The sequence below is a fragment of the Vombatus ursinus genome, unplaced genomic scaffold (assembly GCF_900497805.2).
Source record: "Vombatus ursinus unplaced genomic scaffold, bare-nosed wombat genome assembly UNPS02007284.1, whole genome shotgun sequence".
Lineage (NCBI taxonomy): Eukaryota > Metazoa > Chordata > Mammalia > Diprotodontia > Vombatidae > Vombatus > Vombatus ursinus.
The window spans coordinates 27,774,711-27,794,963 of record NW_020947062.1 but is presented as its reverse complement, the minus strand read 5'-3'; the positions used below and the strand labels follow the sequence as shown (position 1 = coordinate 27,794,963).

General features: G+C 34.0%; 1 protein-coding gene across 2 annotated transcripts in view; it reads right to left on the bottom strand.

Annotated features, from left to right (window-relative positions):
- Positions 1-20,253, bottom strand: part of MAP4K5 (mitogen-activated protein kinase kinase kinase kinase 5) — a 176,444-nt gene that overhangs the window by 16,798 nt on the left and 139,393 nt on the right. Inside the window, exons 21-27 of one of the 2 annotated variants that reach the window (XM_027849198.1) lie at positions 19,575-19,654; positions 17,234-17,294; positions 12,171-12,173; positions 11,973-12,087; positions 9,870-9,928; positions 1,481-1,584; positions 916-1,093 (exon numbers count right to left, since the gene is read on the bottom strand). In XM_027849198.1, the coding sequence (XP_027704999.1) occupies positions 916-1,093; positions 1,481-1,584; positions 9,870-9,928; positions 11,973-12,087; positions 12,171-12,173; positions 17,234-17,294; positions 19,575-19,654 (600 nt within the window). The remainder of the gene's footprint in view (positions 1-915; positions 1,094-1,480; positions 1,585-9,869; positions 9,929-11,972; positions 12,088-12,170; positions 12,174-17,233; positions 17,295-19,574; positions 19,655-20,253) is intronic. The other variant, XM_027849199.1, reaches the window with a different exon arrangement.

Genomic DNA, 20,253 nt, shown 5'->3' with positions numbered 1-20,253 from the left:
TGTGGTAAATGAATGTAATGGAATGTTATTGTGCTGTAAGAAAAAACAAACTAAAGGAATACAGAAAACATGGAAAAACTTACATGAACTCATGTAAAGTGAAATAAGCAGAGCCAGGAAAACAATAAACACAATGAGTACAACAAAGTAAACAGAAAGAACACCCACCAAACAATAAAAACTGAATGTTATGAAATTATAAAGACCAAATTTGGCCCCAAAGAAAACATATGAGAAGATGGGAGAGGGAGCAGAAGGGGAATAGGGATAGGGACAGGGACAGGGAGAGGGGGACAACGAGCTCAGTTACCCAACTAGAACTGGCCAGCTGGGTCCCACTGACTGAAAGAGGGAATAACATAGACTAGGGGTGGGGAACCTGTGGCGTTGGGGCTCTTTAATAAAAGGATTTGTTCAGTGAAGTTTGGATTCAGTCAAAGGGCCACATTTGAGGACCTAGAAAGCCACATGTGGCCTCGAGGCCGGAAGTTTCCCACTCCTGACATAGACTCCCTCTCAATTGGAAGAGGGCTGAAGTCGGCAAACTTTCGTTAGTAAATTATCTTGTACTATGATATAATGAACTAATTCCTGACTAAAGCATCAAATTATATTTAAATGATTTTCTCTTTATCATGGGAGATGGGTCAGGGAGAAGATAATATGTATTCTAAAAACAATTAAAAGCTTAAAATCAGTTATGTTTATTTGTTTTTGTTACACATACAAACAACCCCCCATATTCTTTTTTTTTTTTTTTTTGTTAAAGGCAATTGAGGTTAAGTGACTTGCCCAGGATCATACAGCTAGTTAAGTGTCAAGTGTCTGAGGTCATATGTGAAGTCAGGTCCTTCTGACTCCAAGGCCGGAGCCACAGTCCCCCATATTCTAAAAAGAGAAAAAAACTCTACTCACCTGCACCAATTTCTGTAAACCATGAAGATGCAGAGTTCAAGTTGATTGTCTCAAACTGAACAACCTGACCTGATTCAATCCCCTTGCTAAGAGCTACACACACCATGGGGTATTCTTGCTCTGGTATCACTAGCATTTCAAATACATTCAAAGGGCTTGGCAAAGGAAAATCAAAGTGCTATAGGAAAATAAATGAGAGAATTTTAGTTAAGATATTTTCCTTTCTATCACTCAGACAGCTACTGAATATACTAAATATGTATTCACTTCCTCGTAGGTATAATTCCAGAAAGTATTACTTTTAATAGAACTTAAAACATGAAGCATGTAATAGTTTCTAAAAATGTGTTGTATAGATTTAACTCAATCTTCAAAAATGTGAAGCTTCTCTGAAGTAGATTAGCTTAATAAAATTAAATTTACTTGTATTAAATAAACAATAAAATTAGTAAGAAAATTTTAACAAATGACATGATACTTTTAACTCCACTGAATTTTGACACCAGTAGTAGCTCTTTATAATTTATCAGAAAAAGAAAAGAAATTATAAATATAGAGAACATACCTTTATTAACATGAATTTCTGCATTGGCTCATACCACTGAAGCAAAACAATTCCAGACTGCAAAGCTCCACAGAGGTACTTGTGTCCCGTGTAGGGGTTTCTCACTTGAAGGAAATATAAGACTATGAACATCACATAACTATAGCAAGAAATGACAAATCTAAAAGTACTAATACCCAAGTTTTTTTAATATTATTCTCCTCTATACGTTCTAGGCAAAATGAATTTGTTTTTCCTTCAAACACACCGCACTCTCACTTCTACATCTTTGTTCATGAGGTTCCCATGCTTGCAATAACCTCTTCCCCTCTACAATAATTTCATCCATTAAAGTTACATCAAATGCCAGGCCCTCCAAGAAATCCTGATCAATCATGACCTTACCAACCATTCTGGAAAGAATCTAGAACTGTACCCAAAAAGACACTAAACTGTATACAGTCTCTGACCCATGGTAGCCCTAGACATATGCCCTAAAAGATAACAAAGAAAGAGAGGAAAGGACCCATATACAAAGATGTTTATAGTGGCAACTTTTTGTTGCAGCAAAGAAGTGGAACTAAGCCAGTACCCATTAACTGGGGAGTGTCTCAAAAATTAGGATATTATTGTAAACATAACAAATGTTGAACATAATGGATTCAGAGAAAACAAGGAAGATTTGTATGAACTGATGCAAAGTAAAGTGAGAACTTGGATAACAACCTGTACAATGACTACAGCGCTGTAAAGGAAAACAACTGTGAAATATCTAAGAGCACTGATTTCAGATGACTGGTGATAAATCATGCTTCCCACCTCTTGGCAGAGAGGTGATGGACTAGACGTACAGAATGAGATGTCATTTTAAGACATGGCGAATATGTGGATTTTGTTTCTTGCAAGAGAAAAGTTTTTTTGGCAGGAGGAGAAGGGGATGAGAATAAGTACTTATACAGCTCCTATTACATGCCAGGCACTGTACTAAACACTTGACAAATATTATCTCATTTAATCCTAACAGCTCTGTGATGCAGGTGCTATTATTAGCCTCATTTTACAGATGAGGAAACTGAGGTAAAAAAAAAAAAAGGTTAAGTGACCTGTCCAGGAACACAGAGCTAGCAAGTGTCTGAGGCTGAATTTGAACTCAGGTCTTCCTGACCCCAGGCTCAGCACTCTATCTATTGTATAGCCTAGGTACCTCAAGAATACTAGAAAGAAAATTTGAGGAAAAAAGAAAAAAAATCAATGAATCATGTTTGCTGAATGAAGAGAAAAAGATGAAATCTGGCCTTATAGCAATTTAATTCAAAAGTATTTATTAAATATATATTAAAGGTACAAGGTAAGATTATTATTTGATATGACTGAGGTTTAGAAAAAAAATTAATTCCATCCATAGAATATGTTTATTCACCAGAAGGGGAAGAAGAATCAGGATGCAAAAAATAGATGTGCATTATATTCTTTTTTAAACTTAAACACCTGTATATTTAACATATTTAGATAATCTGAAAAGTAAAAGAATCTTTAAAAAGATCTTCCCAAACAAAATAATGTTCTTACCACTCAATAGTAAAAAAATAGCACCAGCAACTATTATTAAAGATTGATTTAAAAAAAAAACAGATTCTACCAAGTTAATATGGCAATATATCAATGACTTGTTATTTCATTGGTGTGGGATCTCCACCAACTAAGATTACAAACTAGCTATAACTCAGTCTTTGGAGAGTTGCCTGAGGCCACTAAACAAGGTAAATATAATAGTTAAGTTTATTCTTGGTGAAATATTATACACCTATGTCCTTTTTTCAAAACTCAAATACTTAAAATAGTTTCAAAAGGATCACTTTGCTTTTAATTAAAGCTGCCCATTATAACTCTTTTGGCAATCAGTTTATAGTCACGTATAGATACATAAAGGAGAGTATGCCTTTCAGATTACCCTTCCTCTATTCTACTTTAACCCTCAACAACAATAAAAAAGTTATAATAGTGTTATGTTACAAAAACTAATATTATCTGTGTATTAATAATCTGAGGTTATAAAATGCTAGATGGTATGGCTGCTTTTATATGGCATGTAACTCAATAAACAGAAGAAGAACACAACAGAAACATAAGCAATCAAACATTTATTAAATTCCTAGTATGTCCCAAACACTAGGTTAGGCAGTGTAGATACAAAGACAAAATGAAACAATCCCTGGCCTCAGGTGGTTTATATTCTAATAGAGGGAAATAACATGTACTCATACAGATACATACAAAATACATGGGTAGGAATATACAGAACACACACACACACACACACACACACACACACACACACACCCACCCCATACATAAAAAGCAGACAAAAAGGCAACCTTAAAGTGGAAGGCATTTTCAGTGGGAAAGACCAGGAAACATCTCATGCAGAAGGTGATGCTCAAGTTGAGTCACAAAGGAAACCAGGGATTCCAAGACACAGAGGGGAGGAGGGAGAACATAGTTATGAAGATAGCAGATGGAGCACTGTGTACAAGGAACAGCAAACAGGCCAGTACATATATTGCATAAGTGGAGGGAACTAATATACGTAAGAAGGCTGGAAAGGTAAGAAGGACTTCATATGCCAAACACTAAAGTCCATATTTGATCCAAGAGGTAACAGGGATCCACCAGAATTTGCCAAGTAGGGAGATAATATAGTCAGACTTATGGCTTTAAGAAAATTACTTCGGTAGCTATTTGGAGGAGGAATTGGAATGAAACTTGAGGCTGGAAGATTAAATGAGTGGTTATTTTAACAGTACAAATAAGAAGGAATGAGGACCTAAACTAGAATGGTGGCACACCAGATAAAATATATGGAGTGGGTGAAAAGAGAGACATAGAGAACACCAAGATGGGGGTCTGTGTGAAATGAAAGACCATAGTCCTTGACAAGAGGAAAAATGGGAAGGGGGATGGGTTTGAAGGACACAGATGAGTTGATTTGGACACACTAAGTTTGAGGTATCTATGGGAAATCCAGTTCAAAATGTCCAAAAGTAGAGTTGGTGATGTGGGACTGAAGCTCAGGGAAAAGGACAGGGGCTGGATATATTGATCTATAATTTTACCACGGGAGCTGATGAAGTCACCAAGTGAAAGAGTACAGACAGAAAAGAAAAAGCATAAAAAGAGAGAAAACCTCAAGGTTATACTCACAATTATTGGGAATAATGTGGATGATGATATAAAGTATGGAGGTGTAGTCAGATGGGAAGGAGAACTAGGAAAGAGCAGTGTCATGAAAAATCAGAGAGAAGAGAGTACAGAGGAGCAGAGCAACAGTATCAGATGCTATGGAGAGTGCATATAGGATAAAGACTGAGAAAAGGTCATTAGGCTTGTTAATTAAAAGATTACTACAAGACTGTCTGAAAGGCAAGAAAACTGTTCATTTCCAAGTAAATTCATACTAGATTGAATCACGATCAAGACATTCAATGAGATACTACACTCAGTGACCTCTACCCCAGAATTACATAAGAGGCCAGCCTGACAGCAATAAGAAAGGTGGCCCACCAGCACCAGGAAACAGTAGCTACCCATGGTGACCTAGGAGAGCCAGGATACACATAACTTGGAAGGCTCTATCTGTGTCCCCAGAAAGCAAGAGTGGAGGGTTCTCCTCAGTACATCCCATGGTGGTTAGAAAGCCCTAGGGTATGGGTCTTGGAAGTGCAAGAGGGCAGCTGAATGCAGCAAACACCACTACAGCACTGCAGTGCTCAGACCTGGACCGTGCCTAGAAGTTTGAAGTGCTTGTCCTGAGATACTAGAGGGAACTCTAAAGGTCTAGCAGCACAAGGCAGTCTAACCCTGGAAGCAGTCAACAACAGACCCAAGTGACTCAGGGCAAGACCAAGACATCCCTGCCCAAAAGCACAGTAGTACATGGAGAATAGCCCTGGCACAAAGTACTAATTCAGGAATTAAAGATGGAGAGATGAATAAAAGAAAATATCCATCAGTACCAAAAATTATGGTAAAAACTTAGATCCTCCAAAAGAAAGAGACAGTAATTCTATAACAACGATAAGGAATGACTCGTAGGAAAACATGGATTTTCCAGTACCACTACATGATACGTAGAAAAAGTGAAGCAATAAAAAAAAAAGAAGAAAAAAAAAAAGAAAAAGTGAAGCAAGAGATAAAAAATGAAATAAAAGCTTTGGAAAGCTATGAAAGGGAGAAGGAATAGTTTAGAAGAAAAAGCAATAGCACTTACTTAAGAAATGGATTCCCTAACAGGCTGACTTCAGAAAAACCTGGAAAGACTTGTATGGACTGATGTTGAGTGAAGTGAGCAGAACCAAGAGAACGTTGTACACAGTAACAACTACGTTGTACGATGACTTATATTGATACACTTAACCCTTTCCAGCAATACAAGGATCTAAGACATCTCCAAAGGCCTCGTGATGTTGCTATCCACATCCAAAGAAAGAACTATGGTATTTGAATGCAGATCAAAGCATACTATTTGTTATTTTTTTTTCTCTTCTGTTGAGTTTTGTTTCCTCTTTCTGGTGGTTCCTCCTATTGGTTCTAATTCTTCCTTACAACATCACTAATGTGAAAATATGTTTAACAGGAATGTACATGTATAGCCTATATCAGATTGTGCTCAAAAGCATTTGGAAGTGATTGTTGATACATCAAAATAAATTAATAATAATAAGAAAAAGAAATGGATTCCCTGAAAACCAGAAAAGAGCAAACAAATCAATGATTCCATGAAACAGCAAGAAATATTACAAGATCAAAAGACTGTAAAATATTGAAGAAAAACCTTTTAAAAACCTCACCTGGAAAATATGCCAAGAGAAAATTTTAAAAGTTAGATTCCTTAAAAGCCATTATTAAAAAAAAAAACCCTGAAATCACAAATGAAAACCATTTAGATTTATTACAGCCAAAGGGCAAAGTAAAGATATAAAGAATTAATCTACCAATCACCTCCTGAAACCCCTGAAGCCCCTCAAAAGGAAACCTTCCGTGAATGTCATAGCTAAAATCCAAAGCTTCCATGGACGTAAAAGAAAAAATACTTTAAATATCTATAAAGAAGCATTTTAAGTGCCAAGGGACCAAAGTTTGAATCACACAGGATGTAGCAGTTACCTCCAAAACTGAAAGGAGATCTTGGAATACAATATTCCAAAAATCAAAATATGTAGGCTTACAACCTGGAATAATTTATTCTGAAAAGCTGAGTATAATTCTGGGGGGGGGGAATGGATCTTCAATGGAATAGAAGACTTTTAAGCATTTCTGATAAAAAAGATCAAAGTTGAGTAAGGAATTTGAAATGAATGCAAGAGTCAAAAGAAACCTAGCAAGGTAAATTTATCTGAGGAACAGGAAGGGGCTATATGATGATGAAGGGTTAGCATTCTAATGGGGGGAAAAACCCTAATGTCTCTTCAAAATTTTAATATCTTTAAAGAGAATTATATAAAAATTAATTTATTAATTGAAATTAAAGGGAATTAATAAGAAAAACAGAAGACCTGGGAGTGGAATGGTTCTGTTCTGAAGGCTTGAAAAGGGAAAAAGGAAGATAAAGAAGAGGAAAATACTAGTACAGAACGGAGGGAGAAGCAAGTAGAACTGAGATATGTGAGAAGATTATACAACATGGAGGAAAGAATGAGGTGAGTAGGCATCAGATGTACCTCATTCTTCTCTAAAATGGACAAAAGAGGTCTGAACACATACACAAAGAATTTGGTGAAGAAAAACTCAACAGGAAAATAAGTGTGGATGGGGAGGGGAGATACTAAAATGTATTTCTTAAATTATTTAATTATTTAAAATTTTAATTATTTTGGTTATTTAAATTAAAAATATTAAATTATTAAAATTATTAAAAGGATGATTTTGGGGAGGAAATAGCTACAAGTAAAACAAACTTTCTGATTCTGAAGGAAGTAGTAAAAGAGATAAAAGGAAATAAAAGCAAAGAACTAGGATCTAAGGGGATGTCTTAAATTGCCTTTTACACAACTGGGTAAAGGCTAATCAAATTATGTCATATGAAAGTAATGGAATATGACTGTACCATCAGAAATGACAAGAGAGATATCAGAAAATTCTGGGTAGTATGAACTAGTGCAAAGTTAAGTGAACAAAATCCAGACAATAATTTATACAAGGACAGCAACATTGTAAAGTAAAACAATTTTTAAGGCCTGAAGAACTCAAATTAATGCAATAACGATGTCTCCAGACGACCTATAATAAAGCATGTTACCCACCGCCTGACAGATAACTGATGGATACAATGTTTAGAAAGACATATTTTTAAACATGGTCACTGTGTAGATTCATTTGACTTGATTATATTTATGTTACATGTATTTCTCCCCTTTCTTTCACTAGGTTTTCAGTGGGACAAGATTAACAATAGTGATGCCAAAAATAAGAGGGCCATTAGAACACTTCTCAAATGTACAGAAGAGAAAAGGAGAAAGTTCAGAAGGAAGCAGAGACAAGCAGTACAGTTCTCAAAGTAATGGGTAGAATTTACTATATATTCTTAAAAAAGCAGACGCTATTCAATGGCAATGAAATTTCATAGAAATTTCATTTTAGTGCTCTGCTATGTGTCTATGGAAATACTCTTTTTTTGGTGTTTAAATTCAGAATAAACTTTTTTTTAAAAAAAGATTAGGGGTAATTTTGGGAAAAACATTTTCAGTTGCGTATTAAGAAAGAAAGTCATGTTGTAGAGGGTTTAGAAGAAGGTACAAGGTTAGGAAATGGGGGGATAATAAACATAACTTTTTCAAGGAGTTTGGCTGAGAAAGGGACAAGAGATATAGTATGATTACAGGTATCAGAATAGTAGGATCTAATGATTTTTTTTAAAGGATGGATGATACCTCATTGTATGCAGCACAGAAGGAATCAGTAAATAAAGACAGACGGAAGACTGAAGAGAGGTGGAGGAGAATAATAGTAGGGACAATATTCTGGAAAAGATGGGAGACAGTTTCAAGGGTTCATGTAGAGTGACTGGCCTTAGCAAGAAGAGTCACTTCATCACAGGCTAGAGTAAAGGAGGACCTAGCAGGAGATGATATAATGGGAATATGTAATGAAGAGAGAAGAGGTTGCTCACGGGTGAACAGCCTTGATTGTCTTGGTAAAGTATGGGGCAAACGATGAAGTTCGTAGCTGAAAGGGTTAGTATGGAAAGCTGGAAGAGAAACGGGAAAGTTCAGAACAAAACTATTTGTGGTGTGAAGCAGAAAATCAAATAGGGAGTAAAAAAAGTGCCTTGCTGCTATCAGGGCCTGGTTCATATTTGCTAACAAAAATCTGTAGTGGATCAAGTTAGCATGGTTCTAGTTCAAAAGCATGAGAGTTTTAGCAGGACATGAGCAGATGGAGATATAGTAGATAGTAAATGTAATCCAGGGTTGAGGTTTGTCAATATATGAATGACAAGGGACTACTGATGGAGAGAATAAGCATTTGTTACGCACCTACTACATGCTGGGTACTGTGCTAGTGCTTTACAAATATAAGCAAGTGTGGATACTACAGAATTAAACTAGTTCATTAAAGGGTTGAGATTTGGAAGGAAAGGCAGTGTAGCCAGAACAGGGATGATGGCCTAGGAAAGCACTAAGGGATAGAGGGACTAAAAGTCCAAAGAAAATGAAAAACAGGTTTTGGAAGAACAAGGTATAGGAAGAAATGGAGTTACAGATTATGTTCAGCTAAAAGAACCTTACCACTTGTGAATGACAGCAAGATCAAAGTGGAGGAACAGGTCATGAGTTTAGTGAATCAAGGAATGAGGAGGTTAGGGTTTTTTAGTCAAGAGCACATTTACTTCAGTGTCATAGAATGGGTGAAGGAATGGGGGCGTGGAGGGTCTGTGAACTAGGCAACTGAACTCATTGAGAAGGGAACGAGAATGTCTTGGGGACCAGTAAATAACAGTAACCAGGATCTAGGCTGAGTGATAAGGGATTTTAAAGAGGATCTCTAAGGGGAGAGGATGCTGAATGATGCTGGTAGCACAAGAGAGTATGGAATTGGCAAGGGGGAAAAACGAATATTCTGACTATCCTTCAGAGACAATTGATTCAGGTGGTAGGAAGGAAGGTACAACCAAATCAAACCATAATAAAGAGAGAAAGCCCTTAGATAACACGGTAAAATGCTTTCAGAATTATATACATCAAATAGCAATAAAGTAATGGTCCTCAAACCTTTTTATGCTATGATCTCCCAGAGATATCACCAAAGAAGAAAACACAAAAACCTAAAAACTCCGTAACATTATTCCTGGACACTCTTAAAATAATATTTAAAAGCCCTTATCCTCCAGTTAAACAATATTATTCTTACTTACCTATGCAGCATTTGTGACAGCCTTTTGTATCAGGAATCTTTGTCGTTAAGGCAAATTTCCTGAAATTATAAAAAGGTCTTAAAATACTTTGCTGTATTCTATGATAACAGATACTGTATCATACCCTACTTCTCAAAATTAAGATGGGGAATTTTCACTATCAACAAAACTGGATTATTTTCTTTTAATTATTATTGTATAATATACTTTTTATTGATTTGGTTTTTAAAATGTTTTATTTATATCTTTTATCTTTACATCAGTCACTTCTGGAACTACCTTCTACCTTCACACCAGGTTGAATCCTTCTTTGTAATGAAGAAAACAATTGAGCATAAACATATGATATAGTGACTCAATATGACAATGTATCCAATATTCTGCCTTAGTTATCTCTGTAAAATAATATTCCAATCCATTCATATATCTTAGGGTTCTTTTTTCAACTGTTCCCCCCCAAAATTGTTATTGTTGTTGTTTGATTGTTTCAGACTCTTCAAGACCTCATTTTGGGTTTTCATGGTAAAGATAGTGGTGTGGTTTGCCATCTCCTTCTCTAGTTTATTTTGCAGATAACAAACTGAGGCAAACAGGGTTAAGTGACTTCCTGAAGTCACACAGTAAAAGTGTTTGAGACTAGATTTGCACTCAGGAAGATGAGTCTGACTATTCATCCAGTGCACCACCTACCTGCCCCTAATAGCCATTCCTTGTGTTTTGCTACCACAGAGAATATTACTATGAGTATCTTATATAGCCTTTGTTTTTATCTTTGATTTCTCTGAGGTATATGCCCAGTAGTATAACTTGCTTGGTCAAAGTCACTTTTCTTAAGTATTGTATTCCAAATTGATAACTCAAATAGCTGATTCAATTCACAGCTCCAAAAGAATATGAATGTGTTTGTCTTTCTATAACTCTTCCAACACTGATTGTTCCATCATGGTTTGGCCCATCTTTGACAATTTTCCTCGTGTGAGGTGAAACTTCATTTGCTTTCATTTTAATTTATCTAGTAGTGATTTTGGAGTATGTTTTCAAATGGTCATGCAATCCTTTTGAAAATATCTATCTTTAACCACTCAGCTACTGGGGAATGGCTCTAGCTCTACACATTACGTATGTGTCATTATCAGACTTTTGTTGGTTATATGTGGTGCAAATATTTTCTCACTCTACCATTCTTCTTCTAATTCTATCTACATTGGTTTCATTCCCGCAAAAGCTTTTTACTGTTATATAGTCAAACTTGTCTATTTTATCTTTTATGATCACCTCTATTCCTTGGCTTAAGAATTCTTCATAAAAAACAAAAATAAAAACATTCTTTGTCTACCCATACTTGTGAAAAGTACCTGATCTCATTTTTTCTCTTCTAATATTTTCATAACTTTTGGACACAGGTCACATATTCATTTTTAGCTTATTTTGGCATATGGTGCCAGATATTAGTCTAATTTCTGCAAAATTTATTTTTAATTTTCCCATTAATTCTTGTCCAAAAGATAAGCTCAATAATTTATATTTTTGCATTTATCAAACACTGGAATGCCATACAATTGCTTCTGTTTTTTGCTTATCCAAGCTGTTCCAATGATCTAATTTTTCTTTTTTAACCAGTAGCAAATAGTTTTGAAGATTATTGCTTCACAGTATGATTTAAGGTCTAATACCTTTTCTATGTTCTGTTTAGTCATATTTTCCCTTTCCGTCATTATTTCCCTAAAGACTCTAGACTTTTTAGTCACTGAAATAAATTTTGTTAACTGTTTTATTCTAGTTTTAGAAACTAAATGAATTTGGTAATATGCTCTGAAATTCAAGTGGTACTGCACTAAATGCAAAAATTAATTTATGTGTCATCATCACTTTAAGTGTACTAGCACAGATTTACCAGTCACAGTACATACTGCCCTCCTTAAGAATGGTTGTAATAAAATTTACATAAATCTTTATTGTGTGGTGTGAGGCTAACTCTCAGATATATTACGCATTTTGTAGTTATTTTGAAAGTAATTCCTCTTATCATTTCTTCCTCATTTACAAATGAGTTCATTTAAAAATATGATTATTTCTCAAAATAATAAAGTCCATATTTTGTACCTTGGCAATATTCGGTCTGGGAACCGGTGAGTTTGAATATGGGCAGCTAATCCTGGTTTTTTGGCTTGTTCAAACAAGGCTATTAGATTATGGGAATAGAGTTGAAAAGTTTTTCCTACAAAAGAGAAACATGTTATTTTTGTTATAGACATTCATAGCAGATTAATGCAATTTTCAAGTAAAAGTGTAAATATTTACCTTCTAAAAATGAAGAGTCCAGAAATGTTCAAAAAGCCAAAACCAAAAAATAGAAATTTTTAAAAAGTTAAAACTATTCTGAGAGAATTTAAAACAGTAGCCAAAATTATGTTTTATAATAACAAATTAAGCATTTCTTGGTAATACATAACTAAAGCAGATTTTGCTTTTAAATTCTGACTTTAAAGAAAATTAATTATTTACAGAAGCATACACAACAGATATGATCATTTACAACAACTGGGGATATAGTAAAATAAATAAATAAATACAAGTGCAATACAGACTAATAAAAGCACCGTGTAATGGAATTATAATGCAAGCCAAAACGCTCTTTTCACTGTGACATACATATGGTCCTCACCCTGACATAAAATGGAAAAACCAATAAAATGTGTTTTCTTTGCCTACTGCCACATATATTATGATAGTTATCTTGTAGGTATCAGGTAGATATTTAAATTAACTTAGTGGATTAAACCTAAATAAAAACAGGCTGAAATCAGTACAGTACAAAACCAAAATTATATCTAAAAAATATCTTAAAAAAAAATCACACTATCAGTACTTGGCAGTTACACTATAATTTTGATGCCATCACATATAGTTTGAATAACAATTATCAGCATCATCCAAATATAACACTGATTCATAAAAACTTAAGAACATTTAAAACAGATGTTGCCATATCAAATGCTCAAATTTGTTTTTAGCTAAATGGACTGAAAAGCTTTTAAAGTGTAGAGATCTGACCAAGGATATTAAAATAATGTGGGAACAGGATGAGGTAAATAGCATCCATGTTGTATTATCTACTCTTGGAGCTGTACTGAGGATACTTTCAGTGAGCCTACAGAAGATGAGTTTACATTTTAATACTTTTATTTAATTACAAAAAGCAATAAAGAATAAAAAAAAAACCAGAATATGAAACATAAGAAAAACAACTGACCTGGAGAACACATCAAGAAAAAAAAACATGAGAATAATCTGACTACCTGAAAGCTACGATCAAAACAAGAATCTTGATACAATAATACAAGAAACAATTAAAGAAAATTGTCCTTCTGAAGCATTAGAACAAGAGGAGAACGTAAAAATAGAAAAAATCCACCGATCACCTCCTGAAAGAGATCCTACAAGGAAAATCTATAGGAACATCATAGTTAAATTGCAAAACTCCCAGTTCAAGGAGAAAGCATTACAAGCAACAAGTAAAAAAACAACTTAAATATGGCGGTGCCACAATTAGAATCACACAAGACTAACTAGTAGCAGCAACACTAAAAGACTGTAGATCTTAGAACACTATATATATCAAAGAGCAAAAGAACAGGGGTTGTGGCTGAAAATATCATACCCATCAAAGTTAAACATAATCTTGAATGAAAAAAAAAATGGACACTTAATGAATTGCCAGACTTTCAGGATTTTGTTAAAAAACAAACAAACAAACAAACCTGAACTTAATAGAAGATTTGTTATACAAGATCTGAGAAAAATATAAGGTACATATCAAAGAATAAATACAAGGGACGCAATAAGGCCAGACTGTTTACTCTTTATACGGGGAAATGTAAAATGTATGTCTAAGATTGTTATTAGTAAGTGGGTAGTTCAAAATAAAGAATGGGGTAGACCTAAGTATGATATGATTCTAAAAAGTAAAACTGTTTAGGAAAAGGTAAAAAGAGCAATTATACAAATGAAGTGCAAGAGGAAGATCTGACACAGAGGAATTAGATGGGAGAGGAGGGCTGGTAGTTCTGGAACCCTACTCTCATCAGGAATAGGTTTAAGAGAGAATAATACATATGTATCTAGAAAAGTACAGCAATCTAAATTCAGAAAGAAATAAAAGGCTATGGGGATAGGGATGGGGAAAGGATAAGGAAGGGGTTTTTAAAGGGAAGGGTGAGGGAATAGGATAAGGGGGAGTAATAGTAAAGTGTTTAGACTAAAGGGAATGGAAGAATAAGGGAGGGATCCTTGGGGGATACCCCAAAATGGGGTAAGTTAAGTAATAGAGGCAAAGTAGCAGGTGGAAATAAAGTAGAGGAATCAGGAGAAACAGGAAATAAGAGATATCCACAAACAAAATAAAAATCAGAAGTAGAATTTATTAGGGGAAAAAAAGCAGGGGTGGTAATCATGACATTAAACAAAATTAAAGCTAAAACAGATTTAATCAAAAGAGCAAAATAGTGAAACTACACTATATATCAGCCACATTAATCAATAGTTTTAGACTATTATTATTATTATTTAGTTATTTTAAAATAAGTAGACAGTATAAAGTTGGAATATTGCTGTAGAGTAGGAAATGATGAGTTGGTAGACTTAGAAAAATATGGAAAGACTTGGACTTATGAAGGAAGAGGTTATCTACCCTCAAAAAAACAAAGGACAAATTGTATATGAATGTATATGTCTAAATATGAGTATGATTATAGATATCTAAATATATGTAGGCATATTTTTGTGTCTATTTGTATATGTGCATCTGTGTGTGTGTATATATGTATATATATATATATATAAATATAATGCTTAATTATAGCCTTTGGGGGGGTGCAGAGGAAGGGGGAAAAGAAGAACAAAGTAAAAAGTGCACAGCAGAGAACAAAAGAAAATTTACAAAGAAGCAAAGATGTACAGCTCTGAACACAATGCATAGGATTATACAGGCTTTCTTGAAATTGAAATTTATTGCTGTATATTTTGAATTCTCTCTTACGTTCTGCTGTGCACCTGGCAATGCTTTTTTCCCCCCTTTTATTATTTTGTATTTAAGTTTTAATATTTAAGTTTATAATGTTTCTTTTTCTTTTCATCCTTTAGGACCCAGTTTAAATGTCATCTCATCCAAGAAGCCTTTCCTGCCTCCTCAACAAGATATTATCTTTCCTTCTATATTGTTATATAAATGTGCAGGTTGATATATTTGTGTATTGCCGTCTCCCTACCCCAAACCCCACCATATTGTAAGCTCCATAAGAGCAGAGATCATATCTTAATTATATTTATATCTTTTTTGATGTCCTGCAGTTTCTTGTTCATGGTAGGCAATTAAATGCCTGTTAAAAAAAACTAATGAATACATAAAATTTATTAAGTACCTATTATGTTCAAGACATTGTGCTAGGTAACCAGGATACAAGGATGAAAAACAAATGAAGTAGCAATGTTCTTATTAAATAAAAATTATAATTACTAGAACTAGAGAGTGAAGATGTAATGCAGGCTAGCTAGGTCCCTTTACTTAGAGGAGGAGGGCACTTTCAGAAAGAGAAAGTTAGAATAACTGATGAATAACCAAAGAAATTCTACAAATTTGGCCTTGTCTGACCTACTAAAGACTGTTGCATTTGTAAGAAGTTTCAGTTTCCTTTGTCTAACTCAGTTAAAAACTGTAAGGGCTATGAGACCTGAGAATCATCCAGTGGTCACACAACCAGGGGAGCTGGATGACACAGTGTGGAGTTGCATGCACAATTTCACCTTCCTGACGAAGACAGGACACCCAGTGCTTGGCAGCGAAGCAATGCACAAATCTTCTTGAGCGCATACTATATGAGTATGTCCATTGTGGTTTGTATAGTAATTCAAAAAACCATGTAGAGAAATAAGCTTAATATAAGGCTGCCTCTATGTTCCTTGAAGTCCTCAAAGTTGACTAGCACAGAGTGTATCTTATTCATACAACTTTTTTTTCTCTTTAAATATCTCTCCCCAGACTAAAAATATTTTCAAAGTATTTTGCATTGTTTAGAATATATGCTCAGATATCCCCAACCTACCTCATTTGGCATACATTTGGCAAAAACTCTATGGCAGAAAACTAGTAATTTGCTAACTTGACTCTTATTCTAAATAACTAACATTAAAGGTATAGGCAATTTTTTCTATGTTACCATTTTTTCTGAGGCTATTTTAGCAACATAATACATTAATGCAAAGCTTTTATGTCTTATTTTATTGTAGGATTGTTGAGACAATGTGGTGCAGAATAAAGGGCACCAGATTAGTCCAAATTCTCCCATTAACTAGCTGTGGAACCTTCAAAAAGTAATTTTACCTCTCTTGAGCCTTAATTTCCTCAACTGTCAAATAGAGATAACAATATTTGCACTATTTACCTTTCAGGTCTGTTGTAAACCTTAAAAGTACTATAGAAATGTGATGACCCAACATTACTGCTACAGGTAATGGCAAAGAAATGAATAATACAGGTCGAGGGAGGCAATTATGTGTTAATTTTATGTATTAATTCAGAAGGAAAAATCCAGCATTTAAAAGATTTACACAGTAACTTCAGTTGAAGCATATTTCTTCTTTCTGTGAAGAAAGGGTTTCACCAAGAAATGAAGAATACAAGCATATTTATAAGGGAAAAGGTTAAATATCAGAGAAACATCTGAATTCAAGTCTGCTCCTGCATTTCAGAAATTATTTATACAAAATTCAAATGCTAATTCAATAATTTGTTCTATAATAGAGGTCCCTCAAAAATCCCTACCAGGCAATATGTATTGACTCAATTTAAGTTACTGTATATAAGTAATAATGTACCATTACATTTATCGAAAAATTCATTGTAATTCAGACTTTTCACTAATGTAAACTGATGTTCCCACTAGTTAAGTAGAAATTAATGAAGTTGAATTATGTTGGTATTTATACTTGGAAGTATAAATAAATGAAAAAGTACACATACTACTGGAAATCTAGGGGCAATATAAACCCTAAGGGCCATGAAGCAAACATCTTATTAGACTTGTTTATTATAGAGAACCTAGAGATGGTAGTTAGCAAAGTAGAAAAGATAACACTGGTTTTTGGATGGTATATAAGAAATTAATTTAAATTATTCAAAGTAGAAAAAAGGATGACAGCTCTAAAATCCTATCATTTTTATTTGGCAGAGCAAATGTGCATGTTACAAAGCTATTTTACTAAGTTATATATCCAAAATGGCATTTAGTTTTAAGTAGTATAGATAAAATTAGTTGAATATGTACCATGTTTATTTTTTGATATATATTAGGCTATAGTATACATACCTGATAATGACATTAATGTATTATTAATAACATAGAGCCAGGTACACTTCCGTGGAAATAACTATAGAAAAAAATCATTATTTTAATATAATATGAAAATACACAAGCATTTTTAATTCTCCCATTCCCATTCTGTATATTTTAAAATATGACTAGGATACTTTCTTTCCTTCCTGACCTTTTTCTTTAAAACAAAACAAAACCACCTTTCAAAGACAAAATGGTAAAAGAAACTAAGAAAAATCATCTTGAGGGCATTTGAGAATGAAAATAGGAAGGCAACAATGGAAAAGATGTGCAAAGATTTTTCAAAATAAAAAACTCTTCTTATTGTAAAAGACAGTGAACAGCCAGGACAACTGAATGCTAATATCATAATTCCAGATGTGATTCTAGAGGAAGTTAGAAATGTCACTAAAGAATACAAAAAGATGGGGAAAAGAGCTGGGTTACTCTTGGTGTAACTCTTGTAATTGTGCTGGGAGGCAACACAATTTTGAGGGCACTGAGAAATTCTCACAGGTATTTGAATGAGATGTAGGTAAACAAAAACTTTATTAATACCAATCAAAGTTAGCCAACATCAATAACCCCAGAAATATATATTTACTCTCCCATCTATATAGAATTTTAAAAACTAATCTACCCTCACATAGCAGGCATCCTCAATATACTATCAGAAGGGAATAGGCAAGCTTTCACAAAAGATACTATATAGGAGAATACATTTTTACCATCAAATAATTGACAAAGATATAGGGAATACAACTACTGTGCTTGCTGTATGCTGACTATAAAAATAAATAAATAAATACATAAATAAATAAATAAAACAAAACACAATTCCATGTAATAGAGCAAACTGTTGCCTTGAAATCTGTTCTCTTCCAACAAACATATATCGAAATTACTTAAAAAAATGAAAGTGGGGGTGGTTAGGTGGTGCAGTAGATAGAGCTCTGGTCTTGGAGTCAGGATCTGAATTCAAATTTGACCCTGGGCAAGTCACTTGTGGGGGGCACCAAATGACATTTAAGGTCTTTCCCAGCTCTAAATCTATTATCTTATGAAAACCAAGGCTCAACCAAAGGGCAACAGATAGGTTCATGGTGGGTGTGAACTGATTCTAAGATATAACAAATACAGAAATATAAAGAATAACTGGAGTACAGGATATCAACAAAGAAATGTATGAAAAAAGAAGATGAGTTGGTTACATGACTAGAGAGGAATAACTAAGGGATAGCCCATACCCACTGGCATTCTAGCTATGTAAAAAGAAAGTAAGGAAGGTTCCCGGCATGTTGGATGGACCATCTTGTGGTGAAATGGAAGGCTTCAAAATGAGGACAGTGATCATTTCATTGAATTCATACCTACACTACAGTTAGAAGAGAATGAATGTTCAGTTCGAGGCACCACATCTGAAACTGATGATGAAATTTCAGGCCCAGGCCAAAAAAATATGTGTCCAGGGAAATGCAGCGAAGAGGATGAGGGAACTGGCAATCATATCATATAAAGATTATTAAAGGAACTGAGGATGTCTAGCATGAAGAGAAAATTTAGGCAAAAACAGAAAGCTTTCTTTCAAGTGTGTGAAGGGCTCTTAGGTAGAAAAAGGATCTGGCTTACTTGGCTTTTGCCTCTGAGTTAAGAACTAGAAGCAAAGGAAGAAAGTTTAAAAGAGATACAATCAAGTGTGATATGAGGGGGAAAAGAACAAAAACAATTTTCTAACAGAGCTACCCATAAGTGAAATAGAAGGCAGTGAATTTTCAATCACTGGAAATTTTCAGGTGGAGGCTAGATGATCATTTGTTGTAAATACCATAGAGAAGATTCTTCTTAAAATATGTTAGACTAGATGATAGATACCAAAGGCCCTTTCCAACAGATTCTATTAGTTTATGGACTTTAGAGTACTATATAATTATCTGTCATTATTACTAATAATTTATAATGATAATATATTAATATTAGGTGAGAGAGTCAGCCTTGGTATTAGGAAGATCTGGGTTCAAGACCTGCCTCTGATATATATTGACTGTTAGGTCCTAGGCAGATTATTTACCTTCTCAGGGACCTAGACAACTCTTTAAAACTTTAAATCGCTTCTTTGAATTGTTAAGAGGGAATTTCCTAACTAATAGCTTTTTACACCAATGAAGTCATAGGTCTGGATTCAAAAATAAAAAGCCTTTATTTTATGATGAATAGTAAAATGAGAAGATGTTTTTAAGAATTATACCAAGGATATTAAGTCCAGGGCTTCAATAATACAAACATCTGATTTTTCCAGTTAACAACATGGAGTTCTAACTTGAAAATTCTTAATTACCTGTTCCATTGTTGCCTCATGTAGTTCATTTAGATTCAATGTGTAAATACCATCTTCAGTTCCAAAAATAATGTACTGATCTAAATGGAAGAGATGAAAGTTTTTGTAAATGAATTCCATCTAATTAATGTTCTGAAATTACTCCTTATAGCAAATGGAGTACTATTTTAGTTACTTATTATAGTCCAATTATAGATTATATAGCAAAAGATCATCTGAAAAAATAATGTCAATGTAAAAATTTCATACCATCCCATTCTTCTCAACCCTATTGTAACAACTGTTTCATTTTTCCAAATGTAGCTACAACAAATTGCTCTACCCAACAAGGGAAGCACTTACATAAAGAAACTTTTATCTGTTCTGTGCACTAAGAAGTTAAGGATGTTATTAGATTAAGGTTGAGAGATTTCTTAAAATATGAATGCTATGGATAAATGCTTCTTAGACAAGCTCTAATCTTGTGATTGAGACTTCTATGTTTCCTCTCTTTCATTACTCAACTGGCATGTCATTAAAAATGTTCATATTTGTAATGTTTTCCTGGTTGTGCCTATTTCACTCTGCATTGGTTCACATAAGTCTTCCTATGCTTCTCTCAATTTTTTATAATTTTTTGCTTCTTATAGAATAGTAATAGTCCATTACATTCACATACACAATTTGTTCAGGTATTCTA